Source organism: Panthera pardus, unplaced genomic scaffold (genome assembly GCF_024362965.1).
Source record: "Panthera pardus isolate Hobbes unplaced genomic scaffold, ASM2436296v1 HiC_scaffold_15, whole genome shotgun sequence".
Lineage (NCBI taxonomy): Eukaryota > Metazoa > Chordata > Mammalia > Carnivora > Felidae > Panthera > Panthera pardus.
The window spans coordinates 62,917,506-62,939,962 of NW_026526710.1; the positions used below are offsets into that span (position 1 = coordinate 62,917,506).

Consider the following 22,457-nt stretch of genomic DNA (forward strand, 5'->3'; position numbering starts at 1 on the left):
TCAAGCCCTGGTCTAGGTTCTGGGGAGAAACTCAAGAACAGAATGGACCATAATCCTTGACCCCAACCCCTAGCCCTTCTTTTCAAGTGAGGAAAGACAGAAGGCAGACACCTGAGTGGGGCAGGAGACGGGGTGGTGCTGGGCTTCCCCGGTGGCTCACTTAGACTTTTGGGCAAAGATTTGAAGAAGGTGAGAGAATGAGCCCGCCTGGGAAGCAGTGTTGCAGGCAGAGGGAATGTGATGGCACAGCGCTGGTGGGGGTGGGTGCTCTGCTTGGAGGAACAGCCTGTGGACCGATCTGGCTGGAGCAAAGTGAGCAAGGGGGAGGGTCCTAGAAGAGCCAGATCTGGAGGGCCTTTTCCTCCCCACGGAGGACTCTGGCCTTTTCTCTAGTGACACTGGGCAGACGCTAGAGGGTTTTGAGCAGAGGTTGGGCATGATGTGACTAGTTAAATAGGATCACTCGGGATGCTGTGTGGAGAATAAGCTATGGCAAGGGGAGGGGTCAGAAGAGGAGGCGAGGGGACCAGGAAGCCATGTGGTTGGTCCAGGCAAAAGGTGATAGTGACTTGGGGCAGTGGGATCACCGTGCAGGTGCTAAGAAGTGGTCAGATACTTGTTATACTTTAAAGGTACAGATAACGTGATTTTCTTTTTTTTTTTTTTAAGTTGATTTATTTATTTTGAGAGAGAGAAAGAGAAAGCACCAGCAGGGGGAGAGGCAGAGAGAGAGAGAATCCCAAGCAGGCTCCGTGCTGTCAGTGAAGAACCCGATGGGGGGCTTGAACTCATGGACCGTGAGATCATGACCTGAGCCAAAGTCAAGAGTCGGACACCTACCTGACAATGATTCCTATCATGGTGCCCGAATAATAGGATTTTCTACTGCGCAGCCCTGAAGATTTTAGCCTGAGCAGATGGAGGGATAGACTTTGCAGACCTGAGATACGGGAAACCCTGGAGGAGTAGCTTTGGGGCACAAAGCTCGAGAGTTCAGTTTTGGGACGTGAAAGGTTTAACGTAGCATTAATGTCTCCGTGCTGATGAAGCAGGGAGATGTGGAAAGGCGGCGTTCAGAGGAAAGGAATGACCCGGAGACTTAAACGTCTGTCAGTAGTAGCATATGGATGGCATTTTGAGCCGAGAGTGAGGGGGCTTAGAGAAGAGGGTCCAGCATTGAGCTCTAGGAGTCTAAATAGACCAGCAGTAACTAACAAAGGACACTGAAGCCTGTCCAAGTTAACTCATTTACTCTTCACAACAATTCCGTGAAGGTATTGTTATTGTTGCCTGCTTAGGGGGCGAGGGAGAAACTGAGGCACAGAGAAGTTGCATAAGCTGCCCAAGGTCACACAGGAAGTGTGTGGTCAGTCTGAGGTTTGAACCGGGTGGTCTTACTCCGGTTGCCATACACTTAACCCCCTACCGTTGCTAGTTTCTGTTAGTTATTACAGGTGGGGGAGTTGCGTCTTAGGAATAAAGTGGCTCATCCAAGGTCATAGAGTAACTGATAGAGCGGGAATAGGAACTCAAGATTCACTGCCTCAAGAACTCAAGCTCCTAATCACTACATTATGCTGCCTCTATAACACAAAAGTTGGGGATTTTTTTTTCTTTTTTTTTAAGATAGGACCAAAAAAGGCTTTCTTCCTCTCTCGAATCTCAGGTCTCGGACAGCACCTCCTTCCCCTTACACACAAGGCTTTTCTGGAGCATCACGTGGATGGAGAATGGGCTCTCAGCCAGCGTGTGCCCCCACCTCGCCTTCTTCTTTTTCCCCTCCTAGTCAGTGAGCCCGTGTGCCCGTGTGCCCAGCGTAAAGGAAGCGGTTGAACTTGCTCCTGGCTTTGAGAAGCTCAGTCTTTAGGCCAGTGGGATTCTGCTGCTGGCTGTCCCATGCCTGAGCTCCGTGAGGAAGTCTCGTCCCCTTTCTGGGCATTGCAAGAAAGTAGTGGCTCCCACGTGACTTTCAAATTGCTCTCTGGGTGGTCCTGCCACCCCGTTGGTTAAAAAGCCCGGGATAAGATGACTTTTTCAATGAGTTTTTACTTTGAAATAAGTTCAGATGTAAATAAAAATGACAGTGATACTACAAAGAGTCCCTGTATATCTTTCACCCGGAATAGCCAATCGTTAATATTTTCCAGCATTTGCTTTCTATCTCTCTTCTCTCAGGGTGAGAGAAAGAGACAGAGAGGGAGGGAGGGAGAGATTCTATAAAGAGATTTTTCTGATTTATTTGAGAGTAAGTTGCAGATTCCCCTTGATTCCTAAACACTTCAGTGTGTGTTTTCTAAGAACGAGGACATTCTCTTACATAATCATAATACAGGAAATAAACGTTGAAACAGTATTATTATTTAATCTGTATTTAATCTTCTATTTCACCAGTTTTCCCAATTATACCCTTTGTGGCCAAAAAAAAAAAAAAAAAAAAAATTCTAGGTTCCTTAAAAATTAAGCATAGAATTACCATGTGATGCAGCAATTCCACTCCTGGATATATAGTCGAAGGAATTGAAAGCACGGACTTGAGCAGATTATTTGCACGCCCGTATTCCTAGCAGCATTATTCACAATAGCCTAAAGGTGGATAGCCAAGCGTCCATCAGTAGATGAATAGATCAACAAAATGTGGTCTATCCATACAATGAACTAGGATTGAAGCTTAAGGAAATAAAGGAAATCCTATGACATTCGCAACCTGGATGAATCTTGAGGACTTCATGCTTAGTGAAATAAACCATATCCAACAGGACAAATACTGTACGATTCCACTTCTGTGAGGCATTAGACTAGTAAAGTCCACAGAGAATGGAAGCGGAATGGGAAAGTGGCAGTTAGCTAGGAGGACAGGGGCCTGGGGAGTTAGTGTTTGATGGGGACGGAGTCTTAGTTCGGGAGGATGATAAAACTCTGGAGGTGGATGGTGGTGACAGTTGCACAATGATGTGAATGTGCTTAATGCCGCTGAATTCTACTCTTAAACATGGTTAAAATGGTAAATTTTATGTTCTGTGTATTTTACTACAATTAAAAAAATGCTGGTTCAGTGTCGAATCCAAGATCACACATTACATTTAGTATCCAACATTTTTATTGGCTCTTTGAATTAAAAGCTGCTTATGCCTGTACTCATTCTGCCACTTTTTGGCTGTGTCACTCTGGGCAAGTTATGCTACGCCTCAGATTCCATATTTGCAATGTGGGCATAATGAACGTGCCTAGATCTCCATGAAAAATAAATGTTACTCTACGTAGTCGGCTTAGAACAGTGCCTAGATGTAAATGAAATCTTTATATATTCTGGCGAATTATTCTCGTTGTATGTGCTGCAAATTGTCTCTCACTTGGCTTTCATCTTGGTCTTGATTTCTTTTGTCACACAGAAGTTTTAGATTTTGATGTAGTTTAAAACCTGTCTCTTGGAGGCTGATCAACTTGGAAGGTGCTGTTGATGGATAGCGTGGGGCAGACCCAGCGTAATTTTTCCTCAATTTCCTCCAGTTGTCTCGATCCCGGTGTTTACGGATCGTTTCTCCTTTCCGCTGCCTTGAAACGCTATCCTTATCATTATATAATCTACAGCCTAAATTCCCATTCGTACATCTGTTTGTTCATGGATGCGGTTTTATCGATTATCTCTTTGTCTCATCCTGTACCGAGTCAACTTGCCGGTTTGGCTCTAGCCTGGTAATCTCCTTGGATGTCGGGAAGTACAACCCCTGGGGGGACTTTGTACCATTGAGAAGTGGGGTGGTTCATGTTTAGCACCCTCAGCCTCCCCCACTGTGCTCAGTGGTTCCCCCATCTTCCACCAAGTCTGCTCCTAAAATACTGTCCCCTTTGGGGCGCAAATGACAGAGAATTGATTTTAATTGTTTTTGAATTGTGAGATAATTGAAATGCGCTGAGAAGAGCAAAGAATAATAGAATAAGCATCTCTTCTGAGTATAGAATAAACATCTGTACTCCCCTGTTTATTACATCTTAACGCTGTGCCATTTGTGTTTCTGCTTTGTAAAGTAAGAAATGAATTATAGCAGGGGGCGCCTGGGTGGCTCAGTTGGTTAAGCGTCCGACTTCGGCTCAGGTCATGACCTCACGGTTCGTGGGTTCGAACCCCGCGTGGGGCTCTGTGCTGACAGCTCAGAGCCTGGAGCCTGCTTCGGATTCTGTGTCTCCCTCTCTCTCTTCCCCTCCCCTGCTTGTGCTCTGTCTCTGTCTCTGTCTCTGTCTCTCTCTTTCAAAAATAAATAAACGTTAAAAAAAATGAATTATAGCAGCCACAGTGGAAGCCCTACGCCACCACTCATGAATTCGATGTTCATCGTTTCCATTTATAAAAATTTCCCACTTTTCCTGCCTCTTCACATTCAATGACCTTTTCAGAAGTACACCATCTCTTCCCGCAGAGGACTTGCTCCTAGCTGTAAACCAGTTTACCTTGAAGGAGAAACTCTCTAGTGTTGGAATCAGGCATGTGGTGGGACAGATGAGAGTGCTTTGAGGTGGGGGCCCTTGTCTCCATTCTGGAATCATCTTCTACAGATAAGGACAAGTTCAGGGAAGGTCTATATCTGGAGACTTTTGTAGACAATGGCTCCAAAAAGGGGAAGGGGAGACAGGGGGTGGGGGCTGCAGACTAAGAGCAGTCCCAGCAGAGGTGGGGAGGAGCTTTGGAGTCGAGGAGGGAGAGTTCCCAAGGGGCTTTCGGACCAGGGAAGGAACCCTCATCCCAACTGGGCACCGGAGAGCAGCAGCAGAGAAGAGGTCCCTGGGGCTGCTGCTTCCTCAGGGGTGGGAGGTGGGAGCCTCACAAGCTCAGTGGGTACAGCTTTGTGGGATAAGTGTAGGGATTCACACTTAATTCTTCCCCCAGGGGTCAGGAAAGCTGCACACAGCTGGACCACAGTCCCCTCTCCAATAGCTTCGCCCAGGGGCCTGCCTGTATCCAGCCCCGGCTGGGTCTCTGGGGTGGGTTTCTGCAGACTTGACCATCTTGCTCTCGTTCACACAGAGTTCACACACTCTGCTTGCTGCCTGTCTGTACCATGCTCTCAGACTCCCTTCATTTCCGTCTCAGCCTCGACTACCAGTGGAAACCCGAACGCTGGACTCTAGCCTCCTCACCTGCTTTCCCCCTGCACTTCCCCCACCCCACCGCCCCCCGGGCTAGTTAGCCTTCCCTAACACAGCTCTGATGATGCCCTCCCCTACTAGGGTCGCTCCCCCCTCTTCTGACCCTGTCTACCCAGAAAAGGTCTCTGACTGCCTTGGCCAGAGAGTCATGCTTGCTGAGATCTGCCTCTGCGCTGGCCGGTGTTCCCCCACCTGCGTCCACACCCGGGCTCACGCTTCTCTGGGAATCCCCACTTGCCCATTTGCCTTCCCTGCACCCACCCCAGCCCCCTGCCAAGGGCACAGTCTTCCCTTGGACATCTCCCCTCACCTGTGAAGGAAGGTGCGTGTTGCCGGTCCCACACTGAAAGCACCCAGGAAATGCTTCTGGTTGGCAGATACTAAGTTAAGGATGACTTTGACAAAGCAGGGCCATCTCACAGGAGCTTGGAACTGCTCTGGGAAAGCCCAGCCAGGGGTGAGGTTGCATCTGGAAGTGGGTGAAGCCCCAGCCTTCTCTCTGCTTGCTTCTCCCTGCATGGAGGCTCCCTTCCCTGCCTTGCCGAGCCCAGGAGGAGGTGCGCCCACCCACGAATCACTGTTCTGGGATGTCACATCAGTGCTGTGCAGCTGGGGGTGAAGCGTTTGGGACACCTGGAAAGGGGGGTGGGAGACTTTCTCTGCGAGGTTGTCCCAGGATGGAATGAGGGGTGCGTGATCTCCCCCGCCAGTAGTCTCGCTGCATGTCTTGGCCATCCCCTACCCTGTTGGCCAGGCCCCGACCAGGAAAGGAGGAACCGCTGCAAGTATATAAAGGAGAGGGATTACTTTCACAGTAGTTTGAACATTTTATGCAAATATATACATGCATTTGTGTATATGCATTATTCAAAAATACGTGTGTATATGTACACATATGTATTACTTCTTATTCTGAAATTATTTTAGTTAAACTTAGGATAGAGCTGTAAAAATAGTATAGGGTCAGGGAGCCTGGGTGGCTCAGTCGGTTAAGCATCCGACGTCAGCTCAGGTCATGATCTCGCGGTTCGTGGGTTCGAGCCTCGCGTCGGGCTCTGCGCTGACAGCTCAGAGCCTGGAGCCTGCTTCAGATTCTGTGTGTGTGTCTCTCTCTCTCTCCGCCCCTCTCTTGTTCTTGCTCTCTCTCTCTCTCTTAAAAATAAATAAACATTAAAAAAAAATTTTTAAATAGTATTGGGTATTCCCATGCACCTGTCCAGCTTACCCTAATATGAACACCTTTTATAACCATAGTCCCATAATGAGAACTAAGGACTTAACATTGGTATAATGAGATTTTATACATATTTCACCAGTTTTCCCGCGAATGTCCTTTTTCTGTTCCAAGATCCGAATTTGCATCCAGCTGTCAGGTCTCCTTATTCTCCTCCAATCCATGACACTTCCTGGGTCTCGTCTTCTATGACCTTGACTTGAGGAGTACTGGTTACTTATTGCATAGAAAGCTCATCTGTTTGGGTTTCCTGATGTTTCCTCCCGGTGAGATTGAGGTTGTGCGTTTTTGGCAAGAACAGCTCACAAGTGATGTGCCCTTTTCAGCACATCACGCTGGGGCGTCCATGATGGTGATGTGCTTTGTGATGGCCAATGTTATCCCTTCATCTCTTGGTTAAGGTGGTATCAGATGGAGTCCTCATTTCCCTTCCTATAATTAATTAATAAATATAATATACTTACACTAATAATCAGCATAATTAATGAATATCTTGGGAGGAGATGCTTTGCGACTGCAAGTATCCAGAGAGACAGGATTTAATCCAGGCAGTTGGTTACCCAGATGACAAAAGAGCTGAGAAGCTAAACAACCCGAGATCAGCAATGGCAAGAAGCCAACGCCACCTCCAGCCCTGAGTCACAAAAGGAGGAGATGGTGTTGCCAGCCCAGGGGTCAGGGTCATGCACAGAAGGCCTACCTGGTGAGGTCTGGAGCCATGAAGGAGACCCGAGTCCCTGCTGGTAGTGCCGTCCGAGGCATAGAAAGAGGGGGGAGGCGCCTTGGTTTCTCCCTGTTTCCTGTCTCCCAGGGGCCAAGCCCAGATGGAAGCCAGCTGACCCAGGAGCCTGGGAATTGCAGTCTGCAGGGGTCAGCCCCTCTGGGGTGCAGAGCAGAGATGAGCCAGACGTGGACGTGAGGGCCCCCTTGCTCAGGAATGCTGCCCTGCCGTTTCCCTTGAGCTGTGCCATCCAGGGATAGCCATGAGTCACATGTGTCTGAAGCACCTGAAATGTGGCCTGGTCCAATCTGACGTGTGCTCTAAGTAGGTTTCAAAAACTTGGTATGGAAAGAAGAATATTAAAAAAAATCTCATTAGTAATGTTTTATGTGAATTACCTGTTGAAGTGATCATATTTTGGATGTATTGAGGTAAATGAAACATATTATTTAATTTAACCTTTCTTTTTCATTTTTTTTTTTTTTTTGGGAGAGAGAGTGAAAGAGCGTGAGCACAAGTGTGCGAAAGGGAGGGACAGAGGGCAGAGGGGGAGGGAGAGAGACAGAGAATCTTAAGCAGGTTCCATACCCAGCACTGAACCCAACATGGGGCACGACTTCGAGATCGTGACCTGAGCCAATCAAGAGTCAGAGGCTTAACCAACTGAGTCCCTAGCAGCCATATTTCAAAAAGGAAAAGGTGAGGGGTACCTGGGTGGCTCAGTCAGTTAAGTACTCCACTCTTGATTTCGGCTCAGGTCACGACCTCATGGCGGTGGGATCCAGCCCTGCCTACATCGGGCTCCATGCTGACAGCGTGGAGACTGCTTGGGATTCTCTCTCTCTCTCTGTCTCTCTCACTGTCTCTCTGTCTCTCCCTCTCTCCCTCTCTGCCCCTCCCCCACTTGTGCATTCACTCACACAGTCTCTCTCTCTCTCTCAACATAAATAAACATTAAAAAAAATAAAATATGGCTGCTAGATCACTTAAATTACATCTGAGACTCCTGTTTGTAGTTCTCGTATTATTTCATTTGGATAGCGCAGCCCTAGAGTATACTTGGACCGGCCTGTGTCATCAGCGCTGTAACCATGCCCTTGACCCACAGTCAGGAGGGCACGGCCGGCTAAGGTTTTACGAAACCGTGACTGCACTGGCCTTGAGCCATTCACACTCACAGTTTTGACCAAGTGTGCCAAACAGAAATACCGGGCTCCTCTGCTTTTTAGGTAGCACACAGGGTGTCGGTCAAGGTCAATGTTCAACATTAACCTAAGAGGCTAGTTTTATTGTGTAGCACAATAATAAAAACACCACCATACAGGGGCGCCTGGGTGGCTCAGTCGGTTAAGCGGCCAACTTCGGCTCAGGTCATGATCTCGCGGTCCGTGAGTTCGAGCCCCGCGTCGAGCTCTGAGCTGACAGCTCAGAGCCTGGAGCCTGTTTCAGATTCTGTGTCTCCCTCTCTCTGACCCTCCCCCGTTCATGCTTTGTCTCTCTCTGTCTCAAAAATAAATAAACGTTAAAAAAAAAAAAAAAAAAACACCACCATACAGCTAGATGGCACCTTACAGAAGAAAAGCTGTACTGTTACTACTGCTTCGTATCTAGACAGTGTTTTTATAAGTTTATAGAAGTCCTTCCTTTCAACCCTGCAGTCACCCAGCCTTGCTGGCCCCGTTTTATAGATGACGCAATGAAGCCTGGGAGACCCATGAGTTTCAGGAACTCTCAGACTTGAGGGGCGTTAAAATGCAGAAGGTCAGTCTCACCCAACTGATTCAGAGGGTGGAGGGTGGGGCCCAGGGACCCCCATGCAGCACGTTTTGGGGAATTTCACGCAAGTGGTTGTCAGACCACACTTTGGGGCACCCCAGGTCTCTGAGCTCTTGAGGGGTGAGTGCTGGGACTGGGCTGGAGCTGGGTATCTGGGAAGATCCACACGTATATGCCTCACCTCCAGCTCTAACGTTGACACTGTGGACGGCTGGCATGGCTAAAGCCAGGTCGGGCGGTCAGATGAGGTGCTGCTTGTTCAAAACACAGTTACCCCGTGTCATGCGTGGTTGACCCTGGAACTCGGCTGGGTCTTGATCACTCTGGGGAGTTTAGCTGAAGGGGAGTAACTTTGCCTGCCCCAAGCATACGCCAGAGAGGGTCACCGCAAGGTGGAATTTGGAGATGCCAGCGTGCACCTGCGGGTAGGGAAGGATTTGCCGCTGAAAATGGTCAAGCAGGATTTTATCCTGACCCTACTGCTGAAGAGCAGGGCCATACCTGGAGGGCCCGGATAGGGTGAGGACGAGCCTGTGTGTCCAGCCATCACTGACCACCCCTTTCTCCCCTGCAGTGGACAACGGACTGCAGTGAACAGCTGGACAGCAGCTGTTCCTTCTCCCGAGGGCGAGCCCCCGCACAGCAGGTAGGGAACCCGCTCTGTGCTCCTTTGGGGGATTGTAATGTGTCTTGTCTGTCTGGGTTCCTGGGCTGGCCTGTGATGGCTCTCCTGGGAAGTGGTGATGTGGAGAGAGCAGGAAACAGGAGAGAGGAGGGTACAGTCTGCTCTCCGGAAAGTTCTCCCTGAACCGCCAGCCCACAGCGAAGCACCCCCCTCCTCAGAATACATAGGTTCCTAAGATTTTTTTTTTTTTTCTCGTAAGAGTTTTTTCATCACTAGATGATGTTTGCGTCAGCATCTGCAAACAAGCGCATGCCCGTTGGGAGGAGAGTGGATAAGTGATACGTGGAATGGTATAAGTAACAGCGTGAATGAACTTGGAGGCTCACACATCAGTGCTGGGAATGGATCCCACAAACAGGGGAACCCCTAGGGTTATGGTGCTGGTCACTTGAGATCGCTTCTGCTCCAGGTGTGCAGAGGACCCGGAGGGGCAGAATGTGGGGATAAGGTGTCAGCACCTGGTCCATTCCCCCCGCCCCAGCCCTCCAGCTTGCTGGACCTGGCTGGAACCCGCTGTTTCCCTCCCTGCTGCTTGCCTGTGAGATCCCCTGGGGGGTAACCACACAGGTGTGGGCTATGCGGCCTGGAAGGACGAAGTGGCAGTGCTGGTGACCCCCAGGCCCTGTGTACCCTCTAGGTGTCCAGCCGTTTTTACCGATACCTCATTCCTACCTATGGGAAACCGTGGGATTAGAGGCCAAAAAGCCCTCCATCCCCAACCGTCAGCCCAGCCTCACACTCTGTCTGTCCAGACAGATAAATGGGGAGCCTTTCTGGGCTCCTGCATTCACTTGCTCTAAATTTCAAAGCAGCTTCATTCACACGTTGCCCTGGACCCACTTGTTTGTGTCCGACGTCTGTCCCATGGCACTGGTTAAATCACCTCCTCTCTATTCTGTCCTAAGGGAAGATGGTCAGTGCCCTCCGTTCCCGATCTTTCTTAGGTGGCAGGGCTTTTTACACCATGGTGTGTGGGGATAGCTTCCTTCTCACACTGTAAGTTGTTTGTGTGTGTTTCATTGTTTCTCGGCTAGGAAGCCATTAACAAGAACCCTGGGGTGGGGTTGTGGGTAGGGGAGGAGGCACGAGACCCAGGTTCTCCTGTTTGCTCTGCCACAAACTTGGTAGAAATTCTTTTCATCCTCAGCTTCCTCATATAACAATCGGGAAACTCAATGGCCTCTGAGGGTCCTTCGCTTCTCCATGCCATTTTGTAACTGAGGTCCACGGAGGTATAATGACCTGACCAAGCTGGGACTTGAACCCAGATCTCTCACTGTACCCTTCCCCCATTTGGCCATTTACCTTGCCTTACTGTAGTAGGTGTCCTTCTATGGAGGACTTTTATCCTTGTCACTAGACTGCCAGCGCTGGGTCAGGGACCCCGTGTTATCCTTGCTGAATCCCTAAGGCCTAAGTGCCCTTAAGGCCTGGCACATCAGGAGCACCATTTGCCAGTTACCCTGGGGTTTCCTACGTGAAGATTCCCTTAACTCTTCAGCGGCAGAAGTGGGCTTGGATCTGGGGACTCAAGGACCAGATAAAGGGTTCCAGGGAACAGTTGAAGTTCTTGGATGGGGGACACAAGCAGCTGATAAATGAGAGTCCAAAAAGCTAGCTCTCTGTTATTTTGTCAGTAGGTGCCTCGTTCTGGAATCTTCCAGAATCTTCTCTCCCCGCCCCCCCCCCCCCCACCGTATCACCTTTTGTGGGCCCCCTTTTGCCACTGATTCCCTCTGGTCTTATTCCCGTCACTCCCAACAGGATTCAAAGGGGCTGAGAATGGCTCGTGCTCCTGCTTGCCTCCCTCATCCTGTGCCGTCCTTTCATGGCCAGGTTCATGCCCCTGGGGGATGGTGGGTGGGGAGTTGGCCAGACGACAGGCTGATGGAGCAAGGCTGGGGGCCTGTGGGACTGGGCACCCTGGCACCACAAGCACCAGCTGACCCCCATTCCCACCTTTGGGGAGCAGCTTAGCAGTCAGCTTGGGGTAGGCAGGGTTAGACAAAATGAAATGCAACAGAATTTAAAGAAGAAATTGTAAAATGTTCATGTTAGACTTTTTCTTGGCCGGTGGAACTGAGACATAGGTTCATTGTGGAGGAAGAGCCCCAGGAAGGTGGAGATGGGGTCTGGTTAATACAAACCTGTCTCACTTCCCTGATGTGCCCAGAGGACGAGGCCTTTTGGGGAGGGCTCTCCTGCAAGTCATGGGGCCATCGGCCCTGCCACCGCCCCCATGTAGTGTCCCTCCATCTGATCATCTCAGAGGGAGGAAGGGTGGAGGGGAGAAGCAGAAGAACAGCCAGGGCACTGAGACAACCACGGCCTCAGCCACCTGAGGATTCAGGTGTGTGTCTTGTGGGTTGTCGGGATCAGCTGTGGTGAAAGAGAAGGCTACTTTGCCTGAGTCCTGGGGAGGCTGCACCCCACGCTTTGTGAAGCTGCTTAGATCCAAGGAAGACTTCAAGGGTGTTTGTGGAGGGGTTTCCTACAGATTCATCAGCCAGGGGGTGTTTGTAGAGGCTTGGTGCTAAGCCCTGGGTTCACCTGAAGCATGGCCTCTGCCTTCAAGGGCCTTACCATACAGTTATAAGGACAAGATACATAGTATAAAGGACAAGACATGCTCAGGGCAGGAGACATAGGGGTCCAAAGGGTGGCCCGACCTCGGGTGTCACAGTTAAGGAACCTAGGTGGGGTGAGCAGGGAAGGTGGGACTGAGCCAGACCCCCTGGATGGAAGGCCGCATTTTGCACTCCGGCGCTGTATGCCTAGTAGATGGAGAGGCACGAGTCTGATTGAAATAATGTCTTCTTGGTTCAGTGGTGAAAGACCTGACTGACATGAGTGATTCAATTAATTTAGGGTACAAACAGTAGCGTGGTGTAAACAAGGTGGAAATTTCTCTCTCTCTCGCCACCAGCCCGGGTGGGTATTTGGGATTGGCATGGCAGCTCAACGGTGTCAGGGCAGTCTCCTTCCTTCTCATTGCTCTGCCTGCTCTAGAGCATTGCCTTTGTCCTCAGTGGCCCATGCTGGTTCATGTCCGTGCTCCTGCCAGTGGGAGTCCTGCCTAGGACCCCAGGAGCCTTGGACTTCCCCTCATGAAGTAGCCATCTTCTGATGCCCTCAGGTGGAGGGATCAAAGCTGGACGGCATCCCAGGTGACTGTGTTACAAGGAAAGCCCTTAGCTACACTGTCCTAAAGTAACTCCCTGATGGAGGGGGAACCAGGGAGCTGCCATTGAAGGGTGCATTTGCTGGGTGCAGCTCTGATGGGTGCATGGGTACATCCTTCAAAGCTCCCTTAATCCCGGTCCACCAGGTGCAGAAGCACTGCCCCCAGCTCTTAAGAACCCCTACCAGCCCCATGAGCCTCCCCACTGTTCTCACTGCCCCCTCTCATCCACACAGACACCCTCCCTCAAATTCATGTTATAATCAAGCTGTTCCACCTACATCTGCCTATCCCCTCAGGCAGCTGGTCAACCTTGAGATGCGTCCTAGGGCTGCCTCTACATCCTTGACCACCCCTGGCCCAGGGCTTTACACCTAGTAGTAGCTCAATTAAGACTCCTGAGACTACACTGAGTTGGCACAGGCCCAGTCCATGCAGTCAGTCCCTGGTGGGGCCAATTGCTCTGGCCACACCAATTTTGCTGTTTCTAAAGTCGTTGGGATAGTGGGGGTGGTTCTGCTACCCCACATTCACCCATGGGGGAGAATTTCAGGAGGAAACTAAAGGTACTTGGAGATGGGGGTGGCTGGCTGAGTGGGTGTTCCACCTTGGCCACACGGGCCCAGGAAAGTGGGGTCGGCAGGAGGATGCTGAGATTCTGTGTTCTGCCCAGGAAGCTCTGGATGGCGGGTCACAAACCGTGTCCTGAATGTGTAGCCCAGGTGTAGGCATCATTTGGGGATTAGCATGCACTGAGATTATATTTTGTTATTTCAACGAATGCAAGGAGGAGATGGGAAAAACCATTGCCTTCTCTGACCCCTTTCAGAGGCACAACGTGGGGGTAGCCTAGGGTGGGTTAGGTCCCATTAAATGGGAGGGAGGGGCTCAGAGGAGAATGGGCTACAGATAGGCCTGAAGAGGCTTGTTCAACTGCCTGCAATTGGGATTTGGCTGTATTGGGGATTATTCGGCATCCTGGCAGCCTCTTTCCAAGAGACCTCATCCAACACCTAGTCACTGAGTTAGGAAGTTGCAATAGTTTCCAGCTTTTCACTGTAGTAGGGGAATCATGGTGGAGATGATTTGCAGGAAAGTAGCTGATGTGAGAGTGTGCAACCTGGTGCATTTAGAAAATGTCTCAAGGTACCAGCATGGGATTTAGCATTCAGGGAAGAAAGCCAAAGGCATATGAGAGTTTGTATGAGGTCAGGAGCTAGCAGCTCTTGTCTACCTGCACAGAAGTGCCAAGGAAAGAAAATGAATGTGTACAACAGCAGCAGAGCCTCCGATTAGTCCTTGAGAAGGACTTCCTCACTGAGGAATTTATTGGCCCGTGGTGTTGGCTGTAGAACAAGGTGATGAAATCTTCACTGGGATCCTCATGGCACCCCTCCTTATCAGGCGGGTTCATGCCAAGCCCCGGGAAAGGTGTGGGTGTGTTAGAAGTGGCGTCTTTGAGTCCTGGCTGTTGGCCTGGATCCCACATTTCCTGGAATGACGAGAGAAAGGCACTGTCCCTCTGGTATCATGATGCCTGGTAGCACGTTGAAGCCTCAGGAAGGAGTGCAAAGAGCCTTTGTCCCAAGGGCCAGGAGAACCAGATGTGGACCCAGGTGTAGCACACATTTCAGTGCCTCTTCTGCAAAATGATAGACTTCTCTGAACCTCTCTGGAAATCTCTTTCATTGTTCCTGGGTCTCCAGAAATGAGCAATTGGATGCAAATAGCTGCTAAAAGCAGCAGCAAGTGTGGGTTTTCCTGATTTCTCCACTGTCCCCTTACTCTCCCTAATACCTGTGCCAACCTGTGGCCAGGTTTCTTCTAGGGGCCAACACTGACTCTGATCCAAGAGATGGCCAGTGGTAGGCAGAGGTGAGCCTCAAATACACAGCTTACCTCTGACCCACAGGAAAGGGGAGGAGTTTTCTGCCAGTTATCTTGCTGCCCTCCAGTAATTATAGTATTTGGTCCAGTGCCAATTAAACTCATGAGCACAAATGATATCTTAGTAGAAGTGCCTAGATTTTTACTCAGCTTCTGTGGATATTTAAGAAATGTGTTCATGGCACTGCTCTCTATTTAGTTAGTATTTCTTGAGTATCTGCTGGGATCTTGGCAGACACATATAAGCTGGAGCCTTTGGGCTCACTGCCTGTCTGTACAGTAGAGGCCAGTTCACATGGAAAGGGCTGAAGGCACCCAGTGAAGTCCCTCAAAGACACGTCCTGACCACAGATTCTGCAGTCATTCCCAAGGGTGGTCCTTCTGGTCTCTGTAAGTAGAGAGATGCTTTGCAGGACATGAGACCTGATCTGTGCCTTCAGGAATGGTTAGGATGTTTGACCAGAGAAAAGAGGGGGAAGAGAGAAGAAATGGTGTTCACAAGGCTTGAAGTTAGGTGTAACGTTGGGATGTTAGGGCAGCAGGAGAGAGTACACCTTGAGTGGGCGGTTTGTGTTGGGTATTACAGGAGTGGTAGGAAGGAGGACGGTGGATGTGGAGGTGTCTGTGTGCTCATCTGAGATGCTGGAACTGCTGTCCACCCCTTCCCCTGCTTGTGTACCTTCTATATCTTCCATTTTCTCTCCATTCCATACAGGTAAAGTCTGTCCCTTCACATCAGTCAGGATAGCCTAAGTAATGCTGCAGTAACAAACAACTTTGAGTCTCAGTAACTTTAAACAACCCATTCAGGACCCAGCTTGATGGACCATTTGCCATTTTCACCAGTCACCACGACCGAGGGAAAAGGACCACCGGAGGGTCTTGCACTGCCGAGTCAACACTCCGACCTACATATAATACACATCACTTCCCCTCCTTGCTTGTTGCCCAGAACTGGTCACGTGGCCCTACCCAACCATAAGCACCGTAAAAAGTATCATCCCACTATGAACCGGAATGGGGGGAACCAGAGCTGTTTGGTGACTGGCTCGAGTGATTATCACACGCCCCACCTCTAGTAGAAGCTCACCAGGAGCTGGGGCTGACCTCTTCCAACCACATCAAATCCAGAGCTAAGCAGGTCTCCTGGGAACCCTAAAGACATCACGTGCTCTCAGGATGACAAGGAGCTCAGAGGTCATCTGATCCACCCTCCCACCCTGCAGTGCAGGAACGCCCTCCTGTGGCTGTTGAGTTGCTGGACATTTCCTGAAATGGGGAGCTCACTGCTTCAAAAGGCATCTCAGAACGTCCTGAGGCAGCTCCATTGAGTACAGTCTTCCTCTTTTTTTTTTTTTAATGTTTATTTTTTGAGACAGAAAGAGAGAGAGAGCATGCATATGGTAATGAGGGAGGGGCAGAGAGAGAGACAGAGAGAGAGAGAATCCCAAGCAGGCTTCTCACAGTCAGCACAGAGCCCAACTCAGAACTCAATCTCACAAAGTGTGAGATCATGACCTGAGCCAAAATCAAAGCCAGATGCTTAACCAGCTGAGCCAGCCAGGTGCCCCTACAGTGTCTTTCTTTGGTTCAGCCCCAAACCACCTCTCATAACCCCAGCTGATGGTTTTAGTTTTACTCCTTTTGCCCATGGCTGTTTCGTTTCTCCCGCAGCAGTCCAGCAGGGCCAGTCTGCTTTTTAAGCTAAATACATTAGTTCCTGCAGCTGTTTCCTTTGTCATGGTTTAGTTGCTTCATCCCTCTGTTTATTTATCAGGTCTTTCATGCGTTGATCCAGTCTGCACATCATCTCTGAGGGCTGCCTGTGTGCCTGGCAGCTTGCTGGGAGGCTGGGAGGCGGGAAGCAGGGTGATGAAGTGATGGGCTCAGTCTCTATGTACATAGAGGTTAGAGAGAAAGCAGGCACTTACCCCGCAGTGCTGAGATGTCTGGGACATGACACGATGGTTCTTAGGTCCCGTCCTGTCCTGGGTTACTCTCCTAGGAGCACTATAACTATGATTCTTCCTAATGAGCCTCCCCGAACTGTACACGATCCTGCTGGTGTGATCTGATTCTGAAAACTCTGGTGCTCCCAGCATGAGCCTCTATTTTCTAGAAGATATCACCTGTCCCTGTCCTCGAGGAGCCTTCTGACTCCAGCTTATCTGGAGGAACTAGGATATAACACTTAAAACAGTGTTGATGGTTGACTTGTAGGGAAAACAGTCAGCAGCCATCCTTGGAGCCCCTGCTGTAAACATTATGAGCCATGTGGCCTAGTGTCTGTCCTCAGAGAACCTGGAGTCTGCTTAAAGAAACAAGACTTTCTCTAGTGCGAAAGCAACAGTCCAGAGCAGTGTGTGAATACAGGGAGGAGTGGGCTGGTATCTACAGGGGAGCTGGCAGCTGGCAGAGGAGGCCACATACACAGATACACAGGCAGGAGGGAGGAGGAGCCATGCTGTCATGGTAACGGCACTGGCCCGGGAGCCAGGAGACGTGAGTCCTCGCTTCCGTACCTCTGACTTACCATTGGGTCATGGGTGAGACACATCATCTTGCAATAGCCTGATTCCCTCTGAAAAACGAGATGATCTAGACCTAAGACCATCTAAATATATTGTTAAAAATACAGACATAGATTTCTGCTTTGGGGAAGATGGAGTATATATTCTTTTCTATATTCCTCCTGCTGAGTACAACTAAGATCCCGGACATTCTGTATGAAGCAAACGTAAGAAAATTCTGAAAGGTAGAGATAAGAAGGCAGACCAGCTAGGGTTTGGGGGACCTGAGCAAGGACATCGTGGTAACTTTCCTGAGTTTCCTTTTTGCCTCTAACATCCCAGACTTGGGGCTGAAGAAGGAGGTAACCAGGAAATGGCAGTGGACACAGATCTTTTTTTAAGGTACTAATGAAAGTCTGTCGTCTCTAAGCAAAGGTCCAGGCAAAGATATTTTCTATTAAGATAGAAAAGTTTTAGGGGTGCCTGGGTGGCTCAGTTGGTTGAGTGTCCAACACTTGGTTTCAGCTCTGGTAATGATCTCACAGTTTTGTGAGTTTGAGGCCCCCGTTGGGCTTTGTGCTGACAGTGTAGAGCCTGCTTGGGATTCTCTCTGCCCCTCCCCCCACTCACATTGTCTCTTACTCAAAAATAAATAAATAAACTTAAAAAAAGAAAAGTTTTAGACAATTACTTCTCTACTCCAGCCAGATAGCATAGAACAAAGTGCAGCCCCACTCTTGCCCACACCAGCAAAGACCCAGTGGGAGTCTAGACTGCCACCCTCACTGGGTTGTAATGAGCCCTCCCCCTGCCCCCCCAACTGGGATGTTGTCAGAGAAGGCCAGGCAGGCAGCTGGAACTTTTATCCCTGCCAGCTTATACAAAGGGTCCTTGCAACCCCCAAGGTATTATTGGAGGCCATCTGGGAACTGGACTTCACCCCAACTCAGCAGTATTGAGGCACCCCTCCCCTCCCTACTGGGTTGTGTCAGAGTAAGTTCAATAGAGAGTTGGGACTTCCACTGTTGCCCAGTGGTAATGAGGCCACTTTCATGCAAGGTCCCTGGGAGCTGTGGAGTCCTGAAATTCCCATCTCCGTGGAGCCGTAACAACAAGTGCTAGCTACCCTGGGCTTCTACCTGCAATGGCAGTTGTGAGGCTCTACCCTCCCTTTTCCCTGCGAATGTAGCGTCACAAAAAGTCAGTCAAAAACAGAAGATTTAAATATGATTCAGAGTTTCATAACACAACATGAAAGTGTCCCCATTGCAACAAAAAAAATCATTTGTCATCCTAAGAACCAGAAATATTTCAAACTAAATGGGAAAAGACAATCAGTAGATGTCACCACTGAGATGAGAAATTGGGCTTTATCAAAATTAAACAGGAAAAACCCTGTTTAGAGGACGAAGAGACAGATGACAGGAAATTTTGCAAAACATGTATCTGACAAAGGACTAGTACTCAGAATATATAAAGAACTCCCCACACTCAACACTTAAAACAATACACTTAGAAAATAGACAAAAGACACAGAGACATTTTTCCCTGAAGAGAGAGGATGTACAGACGGCAAAGAAGCACACAAAGAGATGTTCCACATCTTTTTGTAAGGGAAATGCAAATTAAAGCCCCAATGAGAGATTTCACACCTATCAAAATAGCTAATTAAAATAAATATAGTGACAACACCGAATGCTGGTGAAGATACAGAGACATCGGATCATGCACACATAGCCAGTAAGAGTGCAAAGTGGTACAGCCATTCTGGAAAACAATTTGGCAGTTTCTTAAAAAACTAAACCTGCAAGTACCATCTGATCCAGTCATTTTACTCCGGGTGTTTATCCCAGAGAAAGGAAAACTTATGTTCACACAAAAACCTGTATTCAAATGTTTATAGCAGCTTTATTCATAATAGCCCCAAACTGGAAACCACCCAGATGTCCTTCAACAGGTAAACAGTTAAAACAAGCTGTGGCACTCAGCAGTAAAAAGGAATCCGCTACTGACACATGCAGCAACCTGGGTGAATCTCCCAGGAATTATGCCGAGTGGAAAAAGCCAATCCTCCAAAGTTACATATTCTATGATTCCATGTACATAACATTCTTGAAATGACAAGATGATAGAAATGGGGAGCAGGTTAGCAATTACAGGGAGTAGAGAAGGGAGGGGCAGGAGAAAATGGGTGTGGTGCAGAAGGGCAGCAGGTGGGAACCTTGTGCTGATGGAAATGGTCTGCATCTTGACCATATCAATGTCAATATCCTGGTCTTAATATTGAACTATACTTTTTTTTAAATTTTTTAAAAATGTTTTTATTTATCTTTGAGACAGAGAGAGACAGAGCATGAGCAGGGGAGGGGCAGAGATAGAGGGAGACACAGAATCCGAAGCAGGCTCCAGGCTCTGAGCTGTCAGCGCAGAGCCTGAAGTGGGGCTTGAACTCATGGAGTGCGAGATCATGACCCAAGCTGAAGTCGGACACTCAACCGACTGAGCCACCCAGGCGCCAATATTGAACTATACTTTTACAAGTTTCCACATGGGGGAAACAGTAAAGGGTGCAGGGCATCTCTGTGTTATTTCTTACAGCTATATGTGAATCTGCAATTATCTAAAATAAAAGTTAATTTTTTTAAAGAAAAGAACCTTTTGTCTTATCCGAAGCTTTCAGGGAAATCCCGTATGGAAAACAAAAGGGGCAAAACTGCTTGGGGAGGCAAGGGAAGGAGGAACCCACTTGCTGTCTCCTACTCCATCTGCCTCAGTGCTCTGGGAGCACCTCTGCAGAACCCCCAGGTCACCCCTGGACCTGATGATCTCTCAGTTCCTTTCTTCTCTGGACTTCGTGGGTCTGAGTCTGAGCCTGGCAGGAAGGGAGAATCTCTGGGGACTGGGGAGCTTCAAGAGGCCTCCTAGTGAGGAGTCTTGGAGGATGGGATCCTTTCTCTGCATAAGGACATGCAGGGTGGACGACTGGGGACGCTTAAATGGGCCTGCATTATTTCAGCAGATGCCGAATAGGAAGGCAGCCAGAAGTAGCCTGTGGTGTTGACCAGTCCAGGTTCAAATAACATGGCCATTTAAATCTGCAAGCACAAACTTAGCCAAGAGAGTTTTCAGAAAGGGTAAGATTAGAAGAACTATACTTGGTCACAGGCTTCAGTCGTTATTTCCTACCTCTCCCTTTGGTTCTTAATTCAAAGACAGTCAGGGTACAGAGTGCCTGGGAGGCTCAGTTGGTTAAGTGTCCGGCTTCAGCTCAGGTCATGACCTCACAGTTTGTGGGTTCAAGCCCCGAGTTGGGCTCTGTGCTGACAGCTCAGAGCCTAGAGCCTGCTTCAGATTCTTGTCTCCCTCTCTCTCTCTCTCTGCCCCTCCCCTGCTCACGCTCTGTCTCTGTCTCTCTCAAAAATAAATAAACATTAAAAAATTAAAAACAAAAACAGTTGAGGTTAGAGAGGGAAGGGATAGAATGGGCAGACAGGAAAGTTTCATAATGAAAGGAATGCCTTTTCTGGCTCCTGAACTCTGCTCTGGTGATACCCAGGAAGCCCTCTCTTCTGGCTTCTGCTCTGCCTTTCTCCTGCCTCAAAGACCCTTCTGTTGTAAGGGCATTAAAATATTGGGGGGGTGGTCCATCATGGTCTTTCCCACCAGCATGTGAGGTGCTGTCCTTGGTGCTGAACACACATGCACATACATGCACACACACTCACACACATGCACAGTTACTAGGACAGGACTGTATCTCAAATTTTGGTTTAATTTGAGCCTAAGAGGAGTTTCAGACCCAACCTGTTGGAAGCCCCTGTTTGGGCCCAGGAGATACTTTTGGGGCCTTTGGTCTCAGTGTCTCGTATGTTCTGCCTGCTCTCCCTACCCCGACTGGGGAATCACTGGTCCAGTCCAAATGCTTATGGGACAGAGAAAGCAGCATCAGTGCAAGATGCTGAGTGACTCTCCTGAGCCCTCCAGTAAGCAGCTTGCAGGCCTGGAGTCCTGTTTTACCCACTCTTAGTCCAAACCATGTTGGTACTCTCAGGAAGTTTTCCCGGAGTCTCAGAGCCCCTCTGCTGTCTCGTCCAAAGCCAGCAACAGGGGTGGCATACATCTTGTCACATGGTGCTTGACTACGTGCCATCTTCCAGTGTTCTTTTTGTTTCTGTGACTCTTGGTTGAATGGTAAGACCTGTGAGGGCAGGGATGATCACCTCAGGACTAGTCCACGTCTGTGGGTGATAGATCAGGGTGAGGCAGGGGAGTTGCGGTGGGGTCCTTGGAGAGGAAGGAGAGAAATTTTGTCTATGTCTAAAGGGATGGCCCTCCCCATCAGCTATGGCAGGAACTTGTGTCCATGAAGTGAGACAATCCATGTTAGGGTCAGCCTTGCTCTTGGCCCTCATGATGGACAGAATCTGTGGAAGAACATTCTGCACCAGGAGGGGAGATGTCCTGGGACCGTGAGCCCTCTGAGGAGCAGGGGCTGTACTGCCCTTTCCTGCCTGGTGTCCAGCACTAGGCCCTGTGCAGCTGCTCCCATACTGGGCTTTCAGGTGTGGGAAGCCAGGACCGAAGGCTGGCCACCCCTGCCTCCGTGTCCCCTGGCACAGCTGACTAACAGCAGACAAGCTGGGGGAAGTCCAGACTGACATGCCCCAGCTTCCTCTAGTTGGAACTTCACCTGTGACCCTCCCGATAATGGAAGTGGTCCTCCTCCTGTGCACTGTCCTAGACAGTCAAGTTCCGCTTAGTTTCTAAACCCTTGTAGCCCGGAGTTGTCGACACATACATACCCACACACAGGCATGTAAATCACTCCACAGTTGTGTACTAGTAAAGAGAACCCAGCAGCACAGAGGAGGGTTTATTTTCTCACTGCTCCTGACTTAGCATGTTTCTCTACTGTACAGTGATCCACTCCTACCTTGTTTCATTCACTCAGGTCCAGAGCCCCCTCCCCACCCCCCCGCCCCGCTTCTTTATACATTCCATCTCACACCCCCAGACTCCCTCTTACCTTCACTGCAGGCGATTTGCTCCCTCCACCAGTACTGTCTTCCCAAACGTAGGCAGAGGTGGACTCAGAGAACCCAAATGTCTGGACGGGATGAATACCTGACTGCATTATAGCAGTCTGCAGTGAGGCCACAGTTTATCTGAATAATGTAACCACACGGTGCAACAGGTAAGAGCATCAACTCTGGGCCACACTGTTGTATACGTTCCCATCCTGGGCACAAGCTCTCTGAACACAGGCAAGTTCTCCGAACCTCCGTTTTCTCATCAGTGAAGTGGGGCTTCCTAGGGTTGTG

General features: G+C 49.4%; 1 protein-coding gene across 9 annotated transcripts in view; it reads left to right on the forward strand.

The window, feature by feature from the left end:
• CTIF (cap binding complex dependent translation initiation factor) overlaps positions 1–22,457 on the forward strand; it is a 293,053-nt gene that overhangs the window by 82,652 nt on the left and 187,944 nt on the right. For 8 of the 9 annotated variants that reach the window (XM_053902678.1, XM_019464103.2, XM_019464110.2 and 5 more), the window contains one exon: positions 9,448–9,519. The exons of the other annotated variant lie outside the window; for it this stretch is intronic. In XM_053902678.1, the coding sequence (XP_053758653.1) occupies positions 9,448–9,519 (72 nt within the window). The remainder of the gene's footprint in view (positions 1–9,447; positions 9,520–22,457) is intronic. 9 annotated transcript variants of the gene reach the window in all.